The 23,377-nt window shown below is 33.8% G+C and overlaps 1 protein-coding gene across 2 annotated transcripts in view; it reads left to right on the top strand.

The window, feature by feature from the left end:
• Positions 1-23,377, top strand: part of LOC149085391 (uncharacterized) — a 190,143-nt gene that overhangs the window by 146,310 nt on the left and 20,456 nt on the right. For both annotated transcript variants that reach the window (XM_089233382.1, XM_089233383.1), the window contains exons 5-12: positions 5,970-6,140; positions 6,380-6,501; positions 8,228-8,336; positions 9,535-9,757; positions 15,682-15,746; positions 19,668-19,748; positions 20,032-20,217; positions 21,803-21,888. In XM_089233382.1, coding sequence (XP_089089508.1) covers positions 5,970-6,140; positions 6,380-6,501; positions 8,228-8,336; positions 9,535-9,757; positions 15,682-15,746; positions 19,668-19,748; positions 20,032-20,217; positions 21,803-21,888 — 1,043 coding nt within the window. The remainder of the gene's footprint in view (positions 1-5,969; positions 6,141-6,379; positions 6,502-8,227; positions 8,337-9,534; positions 9,758-15,681; positions 15,747-19,667; positions 19,749-20,031; positions 20,218-21,802; positions 21,889-23,377) is intronic.

Below are 23,377 nucleotides of genomic sequence, written 5' to 3'. Positions count from 1 at the left end.
AAAGTAAATATCTGAGTGTTTTTGTAGTTTTTGAATCAGAGTAAGATTGCGTAAATCACAACGAATGTATCTGGAATGAGAAACAGACGCATAAGTAGAGATAAGATTTCTGTGCCTTTGTATATTTTTTATGAATTTTGCCTATTTTGCTATTTTTATGCGATAGAGCATCTTTTATGATTTTCAGTAATTTTAAGACATTTTTTTCATGATTTCCAGTAATTTTAGGGACTTTTCCCTATTTTCATATTTTGGGGCATTATTTTGCATATCTCTGCATAACAATGAAAAGAGATGTTTTCCCCAACTCTCTCTTTTTTCCCTAGCTTCATTTCCCACAATGGGCGATTTTAGAAATAATTGACGGTTTTACTTACCGTTGACATCATTTTTGGCAATGACTGGCGATTTTTCGGCGATATTAGCGACTATTAGCAGTTTTATTTGTGAACCTTTGGCGTCATTTTTGACAATGATTGGCGATTTCCTGTAATTTATCGTATTTTTCCCAAGGAAATATGGTCAGCGTATTTATAAAAGAATAATTTTTAGGTTTTACGGCATATTTTTAGATTTTCCAGGGCATAAATGCATTTTTTATGGAGCATGTTCTGTTGGATTTTAGGTCATAAAAATCCTAATACTACCCGTAAGCTTGCCAACATTTGGAGCAATAGATATATTAAACAAATTGTTGTATCAGCACATTTCCCCTAAGCACTATGACTATAATTGGGAAAGGTATTTTAATTTTTATTATTTTTACCTTAGGTATTTTAATCGACCACTGGTAGTTCACCATTTCTGTCCAAATTATTCCGCCAACTTTTGAATTACTCTGTACATATTCGAAAAAGCAGAATAATTCAAGAATTTAATTTCCAAGTACAAAAAATTAGTTCTAACAAGATTATTCCATGTTTTTAAAAATAAAAGCCATGCTAATTATAATGCAATCCGAACGAACAGGTATACTAAACGTATCTTTGATCTAAATCTGCTTAAAAAAAATCATATTTCCGCATATAATTATTCATAATGAAAAATAAGAACAACTCCTGATATCCCTTACTCAAGAAAAGATAAAAGAATTTTCGAAATTACTGGAAAATTTACTAATCTTAATAATCAAATGAAATTGAAACTAATTCCATTCCTCCATTCAAATACAAGCGCACTAATAACAGACCCAGTATTCCGCGAAGAAAATTTTAATGACATTTGCCTTTCATTTTAAATTAAAAAGGTATTACTTGTAGCTAATCTCGAAAAATAAACATTAAGGATCTTGGAAAACATAGCTGAATATGAAAAACAAAGATAATATCTGATCTATAAATAAATAAAAATAATAGAATAATTTTTAGTAGATTTTGTAAAAATGAATTTTTCAAAGATAAATATAATATCTTAAGTAGTTATTATCCAAAATGGGGAAAAAAATAGAAAAAAGAATTACCAAGGAAGATTAGAACTTTTTTTTCTTTCTCAGTGATACATTAGTTTTTCGAAAGAAAAAAAAGTGAAGAAAAGGCAATTTTTTTCACTATTTTTTTATGAGCACGAAAATCGCTTTTCATACTTCGTTCGCAAGCAGCACACACAGCAGCTTTCTCCGCATCCATTCATCAAAAAAGGATATGCACCAGGACTCAAACGAATGGTTTGGCGACAGAAACTACAGGTGCTACATTTGGAGCACACACCTCACTTGGGATATGTTCCCCTGTTTTTGCATAAACGCAGAGAAAGAGTCGTTGATTTAGAGCCATGACAGTGATGGAGTATTCTTCACGAGAAAAATGAAACTTCACTTCAAAAGTTGCGCTTCAGTTATTGGAAAGAACTGAAACACAAGCTCTTAACCTTTTTTTTTTTTTCCTTTTTTTTTGGCTCTTCTCTTTTTCCTAGATTTTCAATTTTTTTTCACTTCAAAATCTTTAAAGGAAAAAAAAACCGGTTTTTTTTTTCCTTCCCGGGGATTCAAAGACCCTCAGAGTAATAAAATTTCAAATTAACTATCTTTATACTATATTTTTTTTTTCCTCTCAAGCAGCATATGTATTGATTTTTCGAAAATCACGAGGACGAAAAAAACATGTCCTGCTCTTGAGTAGAGTAAGAGAAAAAAACGCACACAAATTGAATTTGGCAATGGAATATTCTAGTGGTGGGAAAATGGAAGAGGAATGAACATTTTTTCTGTTCAAAAAGCTTCGAACTCGAGAAAAAAAAATTCTTATGTTACATAGCAGAGACTGGAAACCAAAAACCGCAAAATACCGAGCAAGCATTTTTTCTCTTTCGGTCAATATAATATCGATATTATCGATAATGATATTTATTTCATCGTCTGTAAAAATTTTTACCTTCGTTGAAATCCCGTCATTTGATTCATTTCATAAAAAAATAATAAAATTATAGTTAAGTTTTTGTCTTTCTCATAATAATACAATGGGGTTCAAAACTCTTGGTAGCGACTTTAAGGTGTGAAACAATACTTCTGAATATTTTTTTCGTCATAGAATGTTTGGTCGAATATGAAAGGTTGAGTCGCAAACACTGTAATGATCATATAAATGACACATGAACGACACTAATTCTAGTGACTAAGATCTCGAGGGTGTCACTGGAAGTCGTATACATTTCTAGGAAATTACGTCACAATAAGATGTCGTAGAGTTAGGGTTAAACCAGGCAAAGGGACCAACATGTTCAATCCATTGGAGTAGAAATGTAGTGTTTAATTTCAACGTGAATAGCTTGTTTTACCCTACTAGAACCACAGACGCGTGATAATTACTGGCATATGTTGCAGTAAATCCACCGTGAAAAATGAGGTACCTACTTCTGGTGAAATTGTTATACACTATCCAAAAAAGTCCCTCCACTGTATTTACTATTGCGATTCTCCAACAAAAAAAGATGTTCTGTTAAGCGAGCTCTATCATCATAGGCGTAAACTTGTATCCGGCCCCCTCTTCCGAACTTTCCACAATTTCCATACAACTTATAAAAACATTAGGTTTGAGACTCCCCCAAAACTTTTGTTACCTTCAATATTTCCTATAATTTTACGCTTATGTCTATCACTCATTAACCCTTTAAAAGGCATAGCCGAAATCACTGAACCCCCTATAAACTACTATATATTTTTTAATTAAGAAGGCTTGCTTCCGATTTTCGGCAGGTGCACAGTAAAGGGTATAGCAAAAAGTATTTCATTGAGAAACCACTTTTACAAAATATCTTTGCTTGTCAATGCTGAAATATTAGGCCTTTAAGGAGGCGGTATATCTAGTCAATCCCGCTTAAAGGGTTAAAGTTCATATCAAGAGTTTTGAATCACCCTCGATTGTGATCGGTAAGATGGAGAGCGTGGTGCCTTATCACCACGCGGATAGACGTACCGTCACTATAAACTAAAATATTATTTTAAACTCGAGTATATACTGCATTTTTTTTAGATAAGTATGAAAGTTCTGGATTTTAAAGAAAAACAAAAACTATATATATGTTTTCCTATAGAAACCAAATATTGTTAGAGTCTTAAAATGTTGTGGAAACACAATAGTATTTTTGGACGTAAAACTATATCTCTTGGTAAAAGGAAATGTCATTCAGGTTCTCTTAGCTAGATTAAGTTGAACTGAAACTCTACTGTTTTTCCTTAGTTGAGTGGGTAGTGTCTATTTGCTTTCTTCCGATTCGAAGAACATGAGAAAAAGATAAAAGATAGTAATCCGTAATACCTAGCATAGGGTCTCTATGAAGCTTACCTCCTACCGGTCATATTCAGGACGAATATAGGACTGTGCCGAAGATTTTTGTTTTTGGTTTGTTTTTTTTTTGCTTCTTGGATTGCCTCACCCTTTCCCGGTATTGGCACGGGGAGTCATAATATTGCAAACAGCTTACATGAAACGTCATTTTGCCCCATTCCTCACTGAGAGAAATGACCGTTTCTCGTGCACTGCCATCATTAATATCGACCTGAGTCAGCGACAGCATTTCAACTTCGGCTAATTTCCCTTGCGAGCGACTTCTATCTGCACACATGCAACGTAAAACCGATCTTTCAAACATATGCCGCTATAATATGGTATGAAGAGCCCTCCTTTAATTCACTTCACCGTTGAAATATCACGAAAAACTTAAGACGTTCGAATAATTGTGCTCTGTCTCAAGAAGCCGAGCCCAAAGCTATTCATTTAAATTGCCGTGCTCTCTCTCTTCCTAGCCTATATTATGCGCGTTGTCTCGTTGCTTCATTTTTTTCGATCATTCTACATTTCTTCGTTTCATGAAAAGTTTTCCTAATGTTACCCAGTGGGAAAATAACTAAAGTTGCTCTGCCGTTCCTAAAATTGGAACATGGCTCTTAATAAAATTGGAGGAGTCCTTGTTGTTTTTTTTTATTCGCGTGTCTCTATACCACAGCTGTTGCGCCGGTTCGGTTGTAATCTCAAAAATAGGTGTCCCTTGCCACTACTTTCGATGTAACCGAAGCCAAAAAATAAAATGATATTTTAATTTTTTTCCGTTTTTCTCCTGTTTTTGTTTTTTCCCCTTTTTATGCTCTTTGAGAAACAAAAGATATGACTACGAATAGAAAAATGTTTCGCGACAAAATAAATTCATGTTTAAAAAGAAACTGTGAGCAACATATGTAACACACGCACAAAATCCATTACGGTTTTGATATCATTAATTTTTTGTCATTAAAAATTTAATTTGAAAACTTGATATCTAAAACAAATTCTAGTAAAACTGTGTAAAACTGTAATATATTCTAGTAAAACTGTAAAACTGTAATATATTCTAGTAAAACTGTAAAACTGTAATATATTCTAGTAAAACTGTAAAACTGTAATATATTCTAGTAAAACTGTAAAACTGTAATATATTCTAGTAAAACTGTAAAACTGTAATATATTCTAGTAAAACTGTAAAACTGTAATATATTCTAGTAAAACTGTAAAACTGTAATATATTCTAGTAAGAACTATGTATATACTTATATTGAACTTTTTTATTTTCATTTACAACCTAAGAATTAGTTTCGACGTGATGCCACAACTTATGATACATTCGTCATTTCTTTGATCTTCCCCAATCAATTTGACGGCCCGGTATCATTTGTGATTAAACTGAACACTTGACTAGAATCGATTTATTTAATCAATACCTCTTTATACATGGTGATTCCATAATTCCCCTTGCCCCATTTTCTGGCAAACCGTTGATTCTAGAGGCATACTTCCAATCAGAAAAGGTATCCAAATAACGTATAAAACTCAGATAAGTCATATATATTGCAAGGGGCTGTATAGTTATTAAAATATAAAAAATAACTTGTCATCCCTGTCCTCAAAAACACAATTAGAAAGTTGCTGCCTTGTCTCTCCTGAGGCCAAAAAAAAAATCCACGTTTCCAAGTGCAATATTTACTGAGGTATTTTCGAATTCAAAAATGGAGAAAAGTTGGGAAAGAACACCATAAACGAGGGGAAAAAGTTATGTCCGTTAGTTTATGCTGTTCTTTCCCAACATTTCTCCGGTGAATTCTAATGATTTTGAATTCAATTTCAGTTCAAATATATCAGCGAATATTCCACTTAGAAACATCAAATAATTTTTGTTGGCCTCAGAAGATACAGGACAACATTTTTCTAATTGTGATTTTGAGGACAGGGTATCCGTATAAAAAGTTAATTTTCATATTTTACCAACTATACGACCCCTTGCAATATGACTGGCGTATGTCTGAGTTCTACACGTTGTTTTAATAAATTTTCTAATTGGATGTATGCCTTTAGGATCAACGGTTCGCCAGTAAAATGCGGCAACGGCGAATTCTGGAATCACCCTGTATAATTTTTGTTTTCTTTGAGAAGAATTTTTGAGAATTCATGATAAATTAAAATTCCATTTAATGAGGGTGTAACTAATTGTCTTTTATTTTTCAGTGAACTCTTCGCCTGTGCCATGCCCGTTCAAAGGACCATTTACTTTCAATTACAGTCGTGGTCAAGGGGAATGTCGGCACCCTCCGTCCACAATAGACACTTGCACTGATGACTCTCAGCTTTTATTTCGTTTCCAAGCATGCGCTGATGTTTTAGGAACAGAAAGTAGCGGTGAGTATTGCCTGAAAAAAAATATTCAGCTATATGCTCATACTTTGAGGTTAATGAAACGTAGTGTAAGAAAATCAATATTTTCGCACTTGAAATTAAATTATCTACGTGTCGAAAACTAAAGTTTTATGCAAAATTCAATGTTTCCGTGACTATTTCAATTTTTCACTGATTTTTGCATGGCTGCATCTTGAAAAGATGTTGAAATCTCATGTTTCTTTTTATATTTTTGTTTTTAGAGGAAGAACTTACATGTTTGGCAACTTGGAAAGAAGGCCCATCTCATTATCTCGTAGGAAAAATGAAACCACAAAAGAGCTACGTTCTTGCTCACGGAGAAGAAACATATTATAGATGTTTCGTAAGGAAACTTTTACGTCTTTAAAAATTTCTTTTCACAAATATTCGCAATATTCTACAACTTTAATACAGATTTCGAAAAAGTTTTCAGGAAATGTATAAATCGAACTGCAATGTAAACCAGTTATTCGATTCAAAATCTTTTAACATTTATTTCAATTTAGACATTACAATATTCGGGAAATGATTATTTTTTGTGATTATTTCTTGAGTGATTGTTTAAAATGATTTGAACGAACAAAATGACGCTGAAAATACCGAACAAAAATTATTTGAGCAACAGCATTCGAGAATCTGTAATATAATAATAATAATATATTTATCACTTGTAAAAGCTTTCCATGTTTGCAGAAAAAAGTTACCAGGTTACGAAAGTATACCAGGAAATAAACAGATTCCTGAGGGCCCGAGGAGGATGAGGAAATTTAATCTGTTTACGGATTAGGAGAGGCTATAAAATCTCCAGAGAGTTGGTGTTACTCTTTTCAGAGTTCTCTGATGGTAAACGAAAGTCACTATAACTAGAACCTAAGCGGAAACAAACACATTTTGGTGAAATTCTCTTACAAAAGACATGAATCATGTTGTTAAAACAAAGTACACAATTTCTCTGTTGAAATTGAATGATAAAAAGGCGTGTGGAAGAAAATATTAAAGGTCCAAAACAGCAAAGTCATCAACGCTTCATGATACAAAAGTCTTAAATTAAGAAACAAGATTGCGGTTCTTATAATTCACAATTTTACACTTTTCTTTATTGTTCTCGTTGATGGAACACGGTTTTATTACTAATGGAACAAAAATCTTATTTCGTTCCATTGAAAATGAAAATTGAATTCTGAATTTATTATCAATAGCTATATCAGTATTTCTCAATCTTCCTGAACCCAAGAACCACCCAAATTTCTGAAACAATTTGACTGACCACCAATTTACCGTATGCGAATTGTATCGGGATAAGTCCAGTGGCAAAGTTCTGGCGTTCATTCATTCAGTATGCGAATTGTATTTATTGTACGAATTTGTGTTAATATCATTAGTATTATTTGCATACAATTGAACAACTTTCATTTAATCAGAATTTATTTTTCAATTTTTCCTGCAGACCATAGATAGAGAAACGTTCAAATAGAGCAATAAAAGAGCATAACGCTCAATACAACATAACAGCAATCAACTGAAGTTTATTATGAACATAAAATAATTAATGAAGGAAAATATTAAATTACGTTTATACCAATTTTGTTTTTCTTATATCAACATCGCTTTCTAAAATACTATTTGATTAGTGTTTAAAAGATTAATTAACGTTTTCATTCAGCAAAGACGTTTTTGATAAAATAGTTCGCAAACAAGCTGTCTTTTTTTTTTACTTTTGAAAGGTAAACATTTCAAATATTTGCATTTGAAATGTGCAACATCTACTGTTGAAAAAAAAGGGAGAAAACTACGAGACAGAAAAAAAGTGATCGAGGGTAAAATATGCAAAATGTAGTAGAATTTTGTTTTTTAGGGTTGTTGCATTCAATTGCTTTTATAATGAAGGGGTTTAAAGCTTGAATTTTCATAGAGTTCAGGTTAAACGTGAATATTTTTATGCTCTCCCTTTGGGAAAAATACAAATACTTAGAATCACAACAGAGTTGGAATTATTTATGTGTTAAATATACAGTATACATTACAGTGTTTTTTTTATTGTTGAATAGGAATAAAATTGATTTTTGTAGGTTTATGAAAAAGACAAAGATAGTTTCGACGTATCACAATCTGCGGATGCTACTTGCGATGGACTTATCTCTCCAAGAGATGGATCTCGGATAATGACTCTCACAAGGAGTAAGTAAAATTTTAACGGAAATATCGTTTAGTATATTAACTGGTAGCCTGTTCGATTGATAAATGCAAAACAAATTTTCATAGGTAGTATCAAACTAGCCGATTGTCTATCCGAAGTATTATCATTGTTCTCATTCAACATTCTATAACTTTTAATCTACCATACATGAAAAAATACCATACTTCTGAAATACATTCAATCATTCAAGCTAATCCTAAAATACGGAAAATACAAAATAACTAATTAGTAAAAATCAAAAGCATAATTAGTTTTATACTTTCTCATGTGAAATATAAGTAAAATTATTTTAAATGTCATGTCCTCATGCATGCAAATATATTGGTTGACTTATGAAACATGCAAATCATATTTTCCATCGCAGCAATAAATTTAGTTGTGTTTAGCCATGCTACCTCGTTTTATATCTCGAACTTTTTCATATGAAGCTATATTGTAAGCAAAATTTAACACTAGTTTTCTATGGCACAAAATCTAATATACCACTTCTATATAGGAATGAACTGAAACATTTTAATCCTTTAATTGGAAAGCATGGAAATACTTGGAAGATAAAAATTTTGAGGGGTTATGTTAAGCAAATTTTAGGTACCCTGAATGCTATTAAATAACAAAAAATTGTCAATATTTAAAAATCATATTGGATACTTAGACTGCGTTTATATGATTTTCATAGATTTGATATAAAAAACAACATAAAAATGCCATTTATTCTTTGTCAATATACATCTCTATCATTGTTCAAGAATGCACAGGAATATGTTTCCTCCACACATCGTATTCCCCTCTTAAGTGCAAGGTTAAAAATCGGTCTTGCTTGGCTTGTCAAGAAATAGGAGACGTGTACCTTTGAGCTATTCTGCTGGTAATTATAGATACTTCATGAACAGCTCACAAGTAAAAATATGATGTTTAGAAGTTGCTTAGAAGCATCAATGCTGAAACGAGCTCAAAATATACAATGTTTTTATTTGAAAAATAGAAGAAACTTATGCTGCTTTTGAAAGCAACACCACCAAACAAAGGATTAATGTTCTGAAAGATAAGTTCTACACCGCACAAAATATATTAAGAAGATAATTCATAATTTTTATGAAATAATTTTATGAGTTATATTTTTATATAATTGCATCAGTTCCTACGTAATCATAAACGTGGTTGCTTTCAATTAAATTTTAGCTAAGCATCCGACATCCGGCTGTCAATTTCCTGGATGGGTAACATCAACTCATCGCTGGCATACTCTGGATAGTAGGATTACGTATATTTTTAGCCACCGGAACACGTCTTATAGGGTCATACATGGTCGTAGCGAGCATCCGGAAACGAAAGTGACTTGCACAGAGGAAGTCGCATCAACTCCAAATTCTACCACTGTAGTCGCATACAGCATGCAAGGATGGTGAGATACAAATACTTTTTATTTTTCACAACATCCCGCTTACAATCCAGTATTCGCATCAAAAACACATAACCTATGTACTATCTCTAAAATTTCCACTTTTTGCACATTCTCGAGTTAAATACTATAAATATAGGATGGGAAAAACGTACGTAGAAACTTTAAAAATGAATAAAAACCCGAAAAATAACCGAAGTAGAAAACGGTTTGCTGGGTTAGTAGCGCTAGGTCACGGGAATTTTTTTAAGACTGGAAAAGAACTCAAAATAGCCGATAGGTCACACTGGTACGAGTATCGGTGGAAATATGCAAATGAGACGGTTATAAGAACATGCGCGCTCTCCAAATCCACAATCAATTCACCTTTGTAAACCGTGTATGTTAACCTGCTGCACTCTGCCGTTGCTGGATTTGTGAGTCGCCTGCAATGTGTTGTCCCCCTGTGATGGTGGTCATGTGGAACACATACTGCTGTAATAAACGATTTGGAGGCATTCTGTTCGTTATTTGCGTATGTTTTTTTTTCACTTGTGTACGTCAGCGCCACCTATCGGCTGTTTTCTAGTTATTTTTTCCGGTCTTAAAAAAATTCCTGTGACCTAGCGATGCTAATAATGCAAACCGCTTTTATTTCGGTTATTTTTCCGGTTTTTATCAATTTTTAAAGTCTCTACGGACTTTTCGCCCACCCTGTATTTGACAATAAAGCTAAATATATTTGTGCGACATATACTAGGCCAGGGTTCCGTAATCTATGGGTCGCGGCCAAAATTTGGGTCGCAGAGACTCGTGTAGTGGGTCGCACAAACTTTCTGTTCCAACCTGGTTATAAATCGATTTGTTGCACCAGTGGTTTCTAATTTTAAAATTAATGAAAAATTATCGGAAATTAGTGAGCAATAAAAAAAAATTAGATACAGCATTCAATAACTCGACGCCCCCTTGTTTGATTCGGGTCCCTGGGTTCAGGTTCTGCTGGCCCACCTCTTAATACGCCATAAGACTGGTTTCACTTACTTCGAAAAATGAACATTTTGTTAAACAGAAATATTAAAATTAGAAATAGAACGATGAGTCGTAAGTTGATCATGTCATTGGATTTTGAGTCGCGGCTGAAAAAGGTTAAGAACCCGTACCAGGCTATAAATAAAAAATAAAAAACTTCAGGCAAATTATCACAACACAATCAAATCTTTAGAACAATAAACCAATAAAAATTATGCTCACAACATTGCTAAAAATTTAGATACAAGTTCAGATAGTATCTACAGCATGACATATGCATATTAGGTTTTAGCTTATATTGGGTGATTCAGAAAAGATGTGAAAAATTTTAAGAGGTGATAGTATACACCAATGCAGACAATTGTCATCAAAGAATGTATGGTCTAACATGAAACGCAAACACGCTAGCTCCTTTCGAAACGGCCGCTCCTCAAACGTTGAAACGGCATTCCTGTTGAAATTTATCGGGAGAAAAAGATTACCGTGCATGCAAATGCGACTTGGGAAAGAAGAAAAAAACCGTATGAAAATCTGCGTCACAGTGAATAAAAGGCGCGAACTCAGTATTACTAAAGTGTGCTATTATCCCGTTAGGTTACAACTGTTAGAACTGGAATAACTTCACAGTGTTTATTCACTGTGACACAGATTTGCATACAGTTTCTTCTTTCTCAGGTTACATTTACATGCATGGTGTTCTTTTTCTCCCGATAAATTTCACAGGAATGGTGTTTTAACGTTTGCGGAGCGGCCGTTTCGAAACGCGTTTTTTCCCATCTTTTCCGAATCACCCTGTATATAATGCGTCTTATCATCAAATAAGCATTAAATGAAAATAAATAAGAAATAAAAATTTCCAAACTAATATGGTTATGTTTTTAAAAAGTTTTTAAAAGTCGTGTTTAATGTAAACGATATTTACTTCACAATTTAGCTAAAGTAAATCACATAAAAAAATTGTTTTGGTTTTTTGGCCTTCGTGTCAAACTGAGAAATAATTATCCGGATGCGTGATCGAAATCTGAGAATATAAAAAAAAAAAAAAAACAGAGGAAACAAATTTTTTTCAAAAAAATGAATTATTCATAGAAATATCCGCCGCGCAGTTCGTCGCATGAATGTACAACGATTTACATAAGAGTTTGCGTCATTTAGCCGTTTTCTAGAAGAGCCATCCCCTTACTAAGTGGATGAGTGAAGCTGAGTTTTTGGGACATTAAGCGATAGGAATAATCCATCATTTGAGATCTCTCTCTCCAAAGTTGACATAACCGTCACTTCCAACGAAGCTATTGTTTGGGCAAAATGAAAGAGCCTAAAGAACAACATTGTAGGAAGAAATCGATTTCCTTTCGCCTGTAAATGATTTGCAAAGTAACTGGCATAATTAATCAATTTCACGTAAGACAGTCGTTCGCTGCGCGTAATGATTTCATATGACAAAGATAGGTTTTTGCTTGGCTCTCCTTTACTTTGCAATCTCGTGCGGAGACAGACCTCGGCAGTTATTCAAAAGACAGATTTGCCTTTCATTTCTTGGTTCTGTCTCTCTCTCTCTCTCGCACACTTTTTCTCTGATATCCTAGTCGGCGGTCTTCGCTTCGGGCAAAAGATTAATGACAATAGCATTTTGTTGAGAGACGCGGAAGGAATGCTAAATTCTTTCGATTTTTCTCGAATAGTTCGCTTCGGTTACAGAATGAAGCATTAGACGTAAAGAAATTCATAAAAAAATTGTGTCACTCTGCGTGTTAGTGCAGAAAAATATTGGTCATTTGCACAAAGCCAGAAGATCTGAAATTTTAATTTTTTTACATTTTTTTCTTTCAAAAATATATTTATGATAAATGCACATTTTGGCAGCTGCAACTACAGCACAAAATACTTCATTATACAAAATACACAGTATACTTTTTTATCTGTACAGTATATATCAAATTCCACGATTATTCGATGAACACTGAAATAACGAGATTTTGTAATTAAAATTGATATGTTCTTAGCTATCTACAGCCCAAACTACCCATCAAAAAATTATGAATCTTTAGGAATACCTTAACGAAACTATGGGAAAATGTTTCAACTCCTCTAAGTAGGAAAAAGGTCCGCATAACATTTTGGTGCGGAATCAGTTTTCGTGAAAGTGTTTCACCAGTAAACCATATCGTAAATCTAGCAAACTAAACGTCATGTTCTTTAGTAAAGAGGTAAAATGAAAATTGTTCTATTTGGAGACGTTAGATACCCTGCCATAAAACTTGAGAAGTGTGATCACATGTTTTCAACAAACTAACTCAATGAAATACAATTTGCATCAAATAAAATGCACATCAAGGTAGCGAATACGATATTCAGGTATTTCAAGTTGATGTATATAACTTAACTACAGCATACATATTTATCACATTATTACATATTTATTAATACATTTATATCCATGTACTTTTAAAGTATTTCTTGATAATTTTATTTCACTATCGTCAGACTACCGTTTCCATGGGACCGAAGTCTTTGCTTTATTGTAAATATGAAATAAAGCCGACGGCAATCCCAAAACATTGTTAGGAATCAATAGCTTGGATTCGAACCCACTCTCATCGGAAAGTGCAATCCCAGCCACTACACCATCTTATGTCTTCATAAAAATTCCTCATTATAGTCTTGTGTTGTATAAGAAGAAATGGAGTAATGGAAGTGTTTCAATTCTCTCTCTTCTCTTAATTTTTTTTTCTACTCCTTCATCACGACGTTCTTAAAGTTTCTTAGCTTTCCAATGAGCGAGCTTAGAGCACACACGCCAACTTTGATTACAAACACCCTATACTTTAAAACATGTGAAAAATGTAAATTCATAAAGATTGATCATCGTAACTAAAATGATATTAAGTAGATAAAATTATATATCAACGTCCGTCTTGTATCTTGGACCAGATATTTCATAGTTTATAACTGTCAAAAGGATCGTCATTTCTACTAAGTCAGAGTGGGTTTGATCTTCTATTAATCTATATAAAACCAACAACGAGTTTAAACGGACACATTTTTTTACTTTCAAATATACTCCCTTGAAGTAGAAGAAAACTCACGGGTGTTGTTTGAGTTTTGAGTATTTTTTCTGTACTAATTTCAAATTATCTATAGCACCATAATTGTATCAATTCGGTCCCCTGTAAGATAATACCGCTAATATCCCTGTAAACATAGGAAACCCACTAAAAAAACATCCAGTGCTTTCAATGTCATATTCTTACTTTAATGACCAATCCACTTAAATTCTAACTACTTATTACGTAGTTTTTCACTTTGATCAATAGGTGCTTTGTTGTCATTGTAGAGAAAAGAAAAGAGGTATCTTAAGAAGAAGAGAGGAAAAAAAAGAAAGAGTGATTCTCAGAACGTTTCTGAAATCGATCTTTCTTCCTGAACGTATCAATTACAAGCCGGTTTCAAAATAACTGCGAACAAACGGATCGATTTTCAGAGCCATGCCACTGGAACCATTGCTTAAGGCATATCATACTTTTTCTAGTAAATTGGATGTTGCTGTGGATCGTCCAATTGTATTCCCTTTTTTTTCCTTTTTTTTCAAAATGTCAGCAAAGAAGAAAAGGGCTTCAAAGCAACAAAAAAATAAATATGCAAAGAAGAGCTGTTATATTTGTATTACATTGAGCCAGCGCTCATGAAACGTAATAATGCGTTCAACCTTGATGTCATGGATTTGATTAATTCTCGAACTTAATTTTTCTGAGAACCTGAAAATATTTGTTTTATTTCACCTCATGGTTTTTCATCTCAAAATTTGCGTAATCAAATTTCTTTTGATATTGAACAACCCTTTGAAACTAATTGGGGGTTTTTACCAGCATTAAAATGTATTTGTGTTTGAGATTTGAAGAGAAATGCGAGATTTTTCAAATAATGATAAGATATTTTTTTCCTTATCGCACCATGATCCCCTTTATATACATGAATGCTTATCTGTTAGTTTGGTGCCGGTTCCTGATGTCTATGCTTCCATAATCTTTACGGAGTTTGAACTTACATCTGCTAATTTTTCAGTTTTATGATAAGATCATCTTTAAGATAAGATAAACTCTTCTTCAGCTGCTTCAATATCAATGATATCTTTAAAATAACTTATGTACTTGGTAGAATATGCAATATTTCTTCAATAAATATCATTCATTTAACGCTTACCATAATTGACCGTCAGTACAGATGAGCTATCTGTATCTGACACGAGCTGAACATTTTAATTAGCTCCATTACACGCAATTCAGATGGAGCACAGCTAACGTGCTGGAAAGCTTCTACTAATTACGCTGCTCTTAAAATTTTAATTGCCATTTAACTCAGATATGGATGGCATTGAAATGTGAATTACATTTGAGTAAGTGACAACAAATATACGAAATATATCACCAAATTCCTGAGTATAATTCACGGTGACGTATATTCTGCATATGTGCGAATTTCGCTATTTTGAGAAAAAACATCATCGTATCATATCCGCGTATGCAAACTTTACCGACCAATAATTGAATCTTAAGAAATCTAAAGGGCTGTTGGTCCCTTTTTTGTAGAAAACTTTGGTATTTACGAAAATTAATTTTAAAAAATATTTATCCTTGCTCCAATATCTCTTAAAAAAGCTGCAGCAAATACGCAGCGTATACTGGTATAATTGGTATTAAGAAATTCAACTAATTTTCTAACGTATAATCTGCGGATTACATGTAGGAATTTGGTATTCGCATAAGAATCATATATTTAACGTGCGCAAAATGCTCAAATGAAAAATAAACGTGAAAAAACGAATACGCATAATTATGACAGCAACTGTCATTAATATGGTAAATTTTTATTCATGTAATTAAGTTACTGTTTATTTATAATTTAATTGGTAATATTTCTAGTTCAAATGGTTTTGTTTGCCTGACATTTCATCAGAGGGACAAGCATATTATTGAAATACAAACAGGTGAGTTTTCAAATTAATTTCAGATGAATGAACAATAAATTTGCATCTTCAATAAACAAAAGAGTCTCTGATAACTCTGATACTGTTTTTTGTATTCAAAAAGATTTTTGAATATGCGCATTTTAAATGACATGAATATTTTCCAGACAATACTGCATGCTCGAGTGAATACCTTAAAAATACAGAACATTCGTGGTTATGGTTGTAAAAATATTCTTATGCATGTCTGAGAAGATAAATATTTTGTTTTTCGTTAAAATATTTAAAGACTTCATTATTCTAAAAGTCTCGCTTTTGTTCAAAGAACTCGGCAATGCTACAAACAGTATATGAATTTTCAATGGCATAAAGATTTACGTTTAATGTGAACTGCAGTGAAAGCAAAATATAGCTTAAGTGTAAGAAAATCACTTTGCTCAGTCAAACGCCTGCTAATGCTGGCATCGTAAGTAGACTTCACAAACTCGGTTTTAATAAGCGGAAACTTAACGTGTGACGCTGCACACCAAGTAAAATCCTCTTAAATTTGCATTCATCTAATTAGCAATTATAATGCCAGTTACCCTCCGGGTTTTCCTACATTTTGAGGGCATTTGACGTGAAATTAATCGTAAGGCAGCGAAATAGGCAAGCGACTCTTGGTCGATTTTCGTATAACTCGAAAAAGGTGCACCCATAATCAATTTCGATCGCCCTGACGTAGATTCATTCTAATGGCTGTCTCCCAAGCTAATCGGTGGCTAGCGGCTATTCCTAATTCACATATATACGATTCGATTTTCTCTGAAATGTTGCCAAATTTCTACGACATCATTATGCTACTATAACAACGTGATTATTGTCATTGGGAAATTTTATGCTAAGGTATTTGTGACAGTCCTGTGTGTATGTGACCACTTATTTAAAACTTCGTTTTCTGACATCTCACAGCTTCGGTGTATAACCAGTAACCATGCAAGATATGCAATAATGAATGATTTATATAATATTATAACAAATTATTTGAATTCGACGTGTAAAATTTGCATATCACTTCATCAAAAGTATAAAATATAACTTTTTTGCATATTTAAAGTAGTTCAAGAAATATTTATGTGGAATACATAATTCTGAATAATTTGATAAGGGATTCTCCTCTAGTTTTAATTCTATTTTTCATAAACTTAATCCACGATTATTTTTATATCGATCGCAACAATGGACTTTTCATTAAAATGAATTGATTCCACACCGAAATATAAAGGTAAATGAATCATTTGATCACTTTTTTCGCGGCTAGTATTTTTCTAGAACTTACAGTTCTTAACGGATTCCATACGCCATATTAAAAAAAAGTATTTGAAAAACCTTCACGCAGCAATGATAGATTCTATGAGTATACGCTGTTGCATCAGTGACAAAATATACTCTGGTTGTGTTTTTGAGAAAACTTCTGCATCTATCCGAGTTAATATTAAGGTTGAGCTGACCCCCGGGTGGCAATGATGAGCTACCTGTTCATAGCCAATATTCCAGACATGCTCAAGATACTAGTTTGGTGAACATGATGTCAGGAAAGAAGTGATGTCTGTCGTGCTTCAAAGAAATTCTAAACATTGCCGGTAACACGTAGGTGGGCATTGTCTTGTTCAAATATATCACCAGGAATGTGCTCTTTCCATGTTATAACTTCAGCTTCCAAAACATTTTTGATGCAGTCTTTGATATTGAGGATACTCCCGATCCGTAGCTGCGGAGATCGTTTATATACGTAATGACTTCCAAGAACATTACATCTATCTCTACAGGTTGTCCCAAATTGTTTGGACAGTGGATATCTCTGTAACCGTTAACCTCCGGAACACACTTTGAATTACAAAAACTTTTTAAATGACGTGTAGTTACTTAAAATCTCAAAATTTGTTTGAGGTGTCGTATGCATGAGAAAATAAAGAAATTAACTTTTTATACAGTCACCGTGTGCTCAAAAAACGAATTAAAAAGTTTTTGCTCTATGTCTCCTTAGGCCAACAAAACATTTCCTCGTTTCTAAGCGCAAAATTCACTGAGATACCCGAATTCGAAAAACGGAGGAAATTTGGGGAAAAACAGCATTAAATGCAGATAAAACCATAGAAATAGGATAAAATAGTTAGGTTACATTATATCTATGGTAAAACGGTTTTTCCACATTTAGAACTGCTTTTCCTTGAAATGGTTAGGTTACATGATATCTATGGGTAAAACGGTTTTTCCGCATTTAGAACTGTTTTTCCTTGAACTTCCTTCGTTTTTCGAATTCGAGTATCTCAGTGAATTTTGCACTTAGAAACGTGGAATTTTTTTTGTTGAATCAGAAGAGACAGGGCAAAAAGTTGTTAATTCATTTTTTGAGCACACGGGGACTGTATAAAAAGTTAATTTCTTTATTTTTTCATGTATACGACACTTCAAACAAATTTTGAGATTTTAAGTAACTGCACGTCATTACAAAACTTTTGGTAAATTGGTAATTTGGTAAAGTATGTTTAGAAAGTCAACGGTGACATAGATATCTGCTATGCAAACAATTTGGGACAGCCCGTACAATAAAAAATACTTTACTTAACCAAAAAAATAATACTTTGCGGCACCAAAAAAAGATATAATTTTCCACCAAGTTCTAGAAAAGAACTATAAATATGAGTAAGGAATATAACAAGTCCAACGATGTTCGCTAAAAATACAAGTTGAACACTAAACAGTTCTTTAGGAGCTGATGTAGCCCCTTCGTCAGTGGAAAAAAACCTGCAGGTGGCTCGCTTAACTGAAAGGACGGTGGTCGGATCTTCTTTTCTTTAGTTTATACAAGGCTTTATGCCACTGAAAGGCCATCCCTCTTGTGTTCAAAGCAATACTAAATATAGATAAATTCATAAATTTACAAATAAGTCGATAACATATGCTAGTAGCAAAATATTTCAAGGCGATGTAGAACAAAGACAAGGTAGATTTAATGTTAACAGTGGCGCACCATGAGGAGGCCTACCAACCTACACCCCACGGGAGTCGGATCGAGGCCGACATGTGATGTAATGATGATGACAGAAGGAAAGATAATGATGATGATGAAACGATTACGATTGTGAAACGGAGTGTATTGATGATGTAGTGGCAGGAAGGGGGTAAAACATGTTATTTTTCCACTGACGAAGTGGCATTAGTCCCGAAACAGCTGCCTAGTGTTCAATTTCTTGTATTTTCTGGGAATCTTTTTATATTGTGCTGAAAAGGTATTTCCATCATATTACGTCTATCGTTTAGGCAGCATGATCAATACTTTCTGGAGCATAATGCTTACGTCGATATCGTCTGATATGTATCGGGGGAATCCTTCGCAAAAAAAACGCTTGCACACAATTTTTTGCACATCAAATAATAAAGACATATAGTCGTGCTTCCAACATGCATTTACATCCGAGAAAAGGCTGAACTATCCATCGTTGTCATCTAGATCAGGTATGATTCCCATGAGATAAATTTGAGGAGATGTCATTACATCTCCTTGGTGGATTTTTGACCTGTCTTATAGTCTTCCGTCCACTATATTCTAACTCGCACCACTATCGTGGCATTCAAGCAGTGCGCAACCAATAATTTTGAGTCGCGAACATCTGCCCCCACACGGGGTGACTGCCTGTCAACGTACGTATATACGCAAAGTACAGGCATTTTATTTCTCAAAAATAACTAGTATAAATTTTATGCGGTTACAATATGCTGTCACAGATCAGAACAAAAATTAAAGATCTTTTCCTCATTTATTTCTATTATATTACGAGTTTCTTCCACAATGAATTTTTTTGACGAAAATATGCGTATAGCATGGTGAAATATAGAATCATTCATTTATATATACTGCATGTGTATTTAATTTCGTGTATTGTGTTTCGTTACTTTCAGGCGAGTTTGCACGTCGTCCGCACGATGCTTGCTCTTCACCAAGATATGACTCCGATGGGATGGAGTACGTGACGTTAGTGGGTGAGTAATGAACAAAATAATTAAGAAATTGATAATAAAGTTGTTTACTAAACGAACTATATAGGGACGTAAAAAAGACGGGAACATTCTAATTTTAAATTTATTTGAATACGAAAAAACAAATTAGTCAATATTTTGTTCAATATTTGTTGTGATGTGAAATCTTAAGGAAGAAATAGCATTGTGTGAAAAAAAATATATATATCGTTTTCAGATTTAAAAAAATATAGACAAATTCGATTTCATGATCTTCATGTTTTCTCTTTGCATTTTTTTTATACAGCTCCATCGACGTCCGTAATAACTCTTTGCCCTCAACTAGTAGAAACCAATGGACTTAGAATAGCTGCTGCAAAAAGTCATATTAGGCCGGATTTGTGTCAAGACACTACAGCTAAAGTAGTTGGTTGCAGAAGTAGACAGACTCTAGAATTCCTAACAACTTGCGACGCTGCAAGAGATCACATGAGTAAGTAATTGGAAATCGAGTTGACTTGATTGTCACAAAAAAGGGAGTCGGTTTCAAGATAATTTCCTCCTAAAAAACATTCAGAACCGTAGACGTCGTGCTCAATCTTATCGGAGTTCATGGAAATCGAGACTGGAATAACATGAAACTGATCGGCCGAATCGCATTTTCTTCGGAAGTTTCGGCAGTAAATAAATAGATTTTCTATAGCTATTGCTGTCCATTTTTGAGATGTATTAATTTTATAACGTTCTCGGCTCACGCTTATTTATAATTCAAAGAATCTGGACATTACAGCTGAAACTGCTTAGGATTCTGCATTGCTTCATCCAAATATATAACCTAATACAGATAAAAAGAACAGTATATTCACTAAACACGTTAAAGGACGCTTTGGTCATTGCTGCTCCCACGATAAAACTAATATAAAATTGTTATCTGTATTCACGTCGCATCGAATCACTACGAGCACAACACTAGTACGGAAGAAGAAAATTACTCTGATCTTAATGTTGATCTTTTTTCCTCTTACAGTAAATGTCTCCGCAGGGGTAAAACTTTCAACAATAAACGTCAAAGTTTACGCTATTAGCAGGATTTCTTCAGGACAGGCTTAAATATATTCAGTCAAACCACTCAAAACTAATCTGTGTTTAATTTGATAAAATAATTTCAAATAAATAAAGCAATTAATATTTAATGGTTATCAGAAAGAAGACTTGAAATTCATTAGATTACATTAATTGAAACTCTTCGAAGTGTATCGAGCAGCATATACTCTAAGTTTCACACTTTTAACTTATGTTATAGGCTTATATGATTGTCAATTCATAGCGAACGAGATAAGAAATACAGGGTGGTAATAAATAAACTGACGCTACTCAAACGTATGTAGCTCTCATTTTGATGAATCTTGGTATATAGGATATTTGGACTATGGAAAAAAGAAAGATTTAATAAAAAAAAGACTTCAATTTTTGCCCACCAGGCGAAAAGTGGCACAGTTATCTTTTTTCGATGGTTCAAATAACGTATATATACCAAGTTTCAATGAAATACGTCTACCACAAGTTACATAGGCCGGAGTAATGTCAGTATAATTACACTTACACAACTGAGCTTAATTATACTACTGATACTACACTCCGACCTATGTAGTTCCTGTTGTGTGTGGTGGCCGTATTTCGTTGAAACTATGTATGTACGTCATTTGGACTATGGAAAAAAAAAAACTACTGCGATAAAAAAACTCCACCTCTTCACCTGGTGGTCAAAATTGAACTATATTTTTTTTAAATTAGGCCTTTGTTTTTCCCAAGTTCCATCTATTCTATATATACAAAGTTTCATCAAAATACCTTCATAAGAATGGGCACTGCATAAGTCTAAGTAGTGTCAATTTATTTATAACCATCCTATAGTATTTATAGATTCTGTTATGAAAAGATATTCTAAACTTATTCACAGCAACAATCAGCGAACAGAAAAAAAATGTTTTATGCAACGTATTTACTGGGTTATTGATGCAACATCAGGAGATATTTTGTAAAATTGATAGGATATAAGTTATATTGTTTATTTTCAGTATTTCAATGCCAAGGAATGTGGGAAGAAAACGGAAAGAACTACCTCATAGCTAATTTAAAGGACTCGAAAGCAAAATATTGTTTTGTAAGTACACTTAAATATCATTTTTTATATAAAATAAAAAAATGCCATTTTTTTCCTTCAATGTTATTGTTTATATCTTGACGGAAAAATTTGAAAAAATATATAACAGGAAAAAATTGCTGCCGCAAGGAGTCCCCCATCGAGGAGTTAACGTACCAACACCTCGAGCCGCGTATAAAAAACAAGCCTGCCGTTCGGAATCGGCAATAAATTGTAGTTCCCCGTCTAATTAGCCCTCGTGAGCAGAAAATGACCTTGGTGCGACAAAAATAATCAATGATTAAAGGAAGAGGGAGAGCTGAAAATATTCCTTAATATCCGGTAATAACTCTAGGAGGTGCGAGAGTGAGAATGAAGTTTGCCTGGATTGGGGCCAGTCAGCCTCGGTCGGTCACCACTTTTAGAAATAATGATAAAAGAAAATTAAGCCATATAAAAATTTCGAAAAATATCGATGTGTATAATATACAGGGTGTTCTGGGTGTTAATGGACCGAGAAACTCTCGGAGGGTTGTTAGTAGACATCAAGAAGAACAAAATGCAATAGAACATGGTGTCGCAAACCACGTTGACAGGGTGAACATCGCGAAAAACGCATGCAGGTTTCGACATCACGCTGGAACGACAAAAAGTACAATAATAACTACAGAAAAGATTTATTTGATTATTACAAGAGTTGTTGGAAGTGGCGGCCGCTGACGTCATTGCACAGTCTACAACGACGTGAAAACGATTCCCGGACGCGCTCGAAGATACCGGGTATGCTTTTGATGTCGGCCGCAGCGATGACAATCCGCGTTATGAGATCCTCCGATGTGTCCACAGGCGTCGCATAAACGAGTGATTTAAAGTGACCCCATAGGAAAAAGTCACACGGATTGAGATCCGGTGAACGTGGGGCCAAGCAACGGGTCCCACGCATCCAATCGACCTCCTTGGATATATAACATCGATTTGCGTCGATTTCCTCCTCTCAACGAGGTCTACGATATGTTCCATTGCAATTTTTGTTCCTCTTGATGCCTACTAACAACCCTCTGAGTTTGTCAGTCCATTAACAGAACACTCTATATACAGGGGATTCCATAATTCCCTTTGCCAATCCCATTTTATTGACGAACCGTTGATCCTAGAGGCATACTCAGATACGTCACTCAAGTTGCACAAGGGGTTCGATAGTTATTAAAATAAAAAAAAACTAACTTTTCATACGGACACCCTGTCCTCAAAAACTCAATTAGAAGGTTTTTGCCCTATGTATTCTGAGGCCGACAAAAAATAATTTACGTTTTGAAGTGCAATATTTGCTGGAATGTTTGAATTCAAAAATCAGCGAAAAAAGTTCTAAAAAACAGCATAAATGAAGATAGAAAGCATTATCCGTTACTAAATGATGTTCTTTCCCAACTTTTATCTGATTTTGAATTCAAATATCTCAGCAAATATGTGAAATCTTTTTTGTGGGCCTCAGAAAAGAGACAAGGTAGCA

This window comes from Pholcus phalangioides, unplaced genomic scaffold, assembly GCF_987345545.1.
Source record: "Pholcus phalangioides strain wild (caught in Gottingen) unplaced genomic scaffold, Ppha-v1.0 ptg000007l_1, whole genome shotgun sequence".
In the NCBI taxonomy this organism is placed as follows: Eukaryota; Metazoa; Arthropoda; class Arachnida; order Araneae; family Pholcidae; genus Pholcus; species Pholcus phalangioides.
This window is presented reverse-complemented; position numbering and strand designations above follow the sequence as displayed.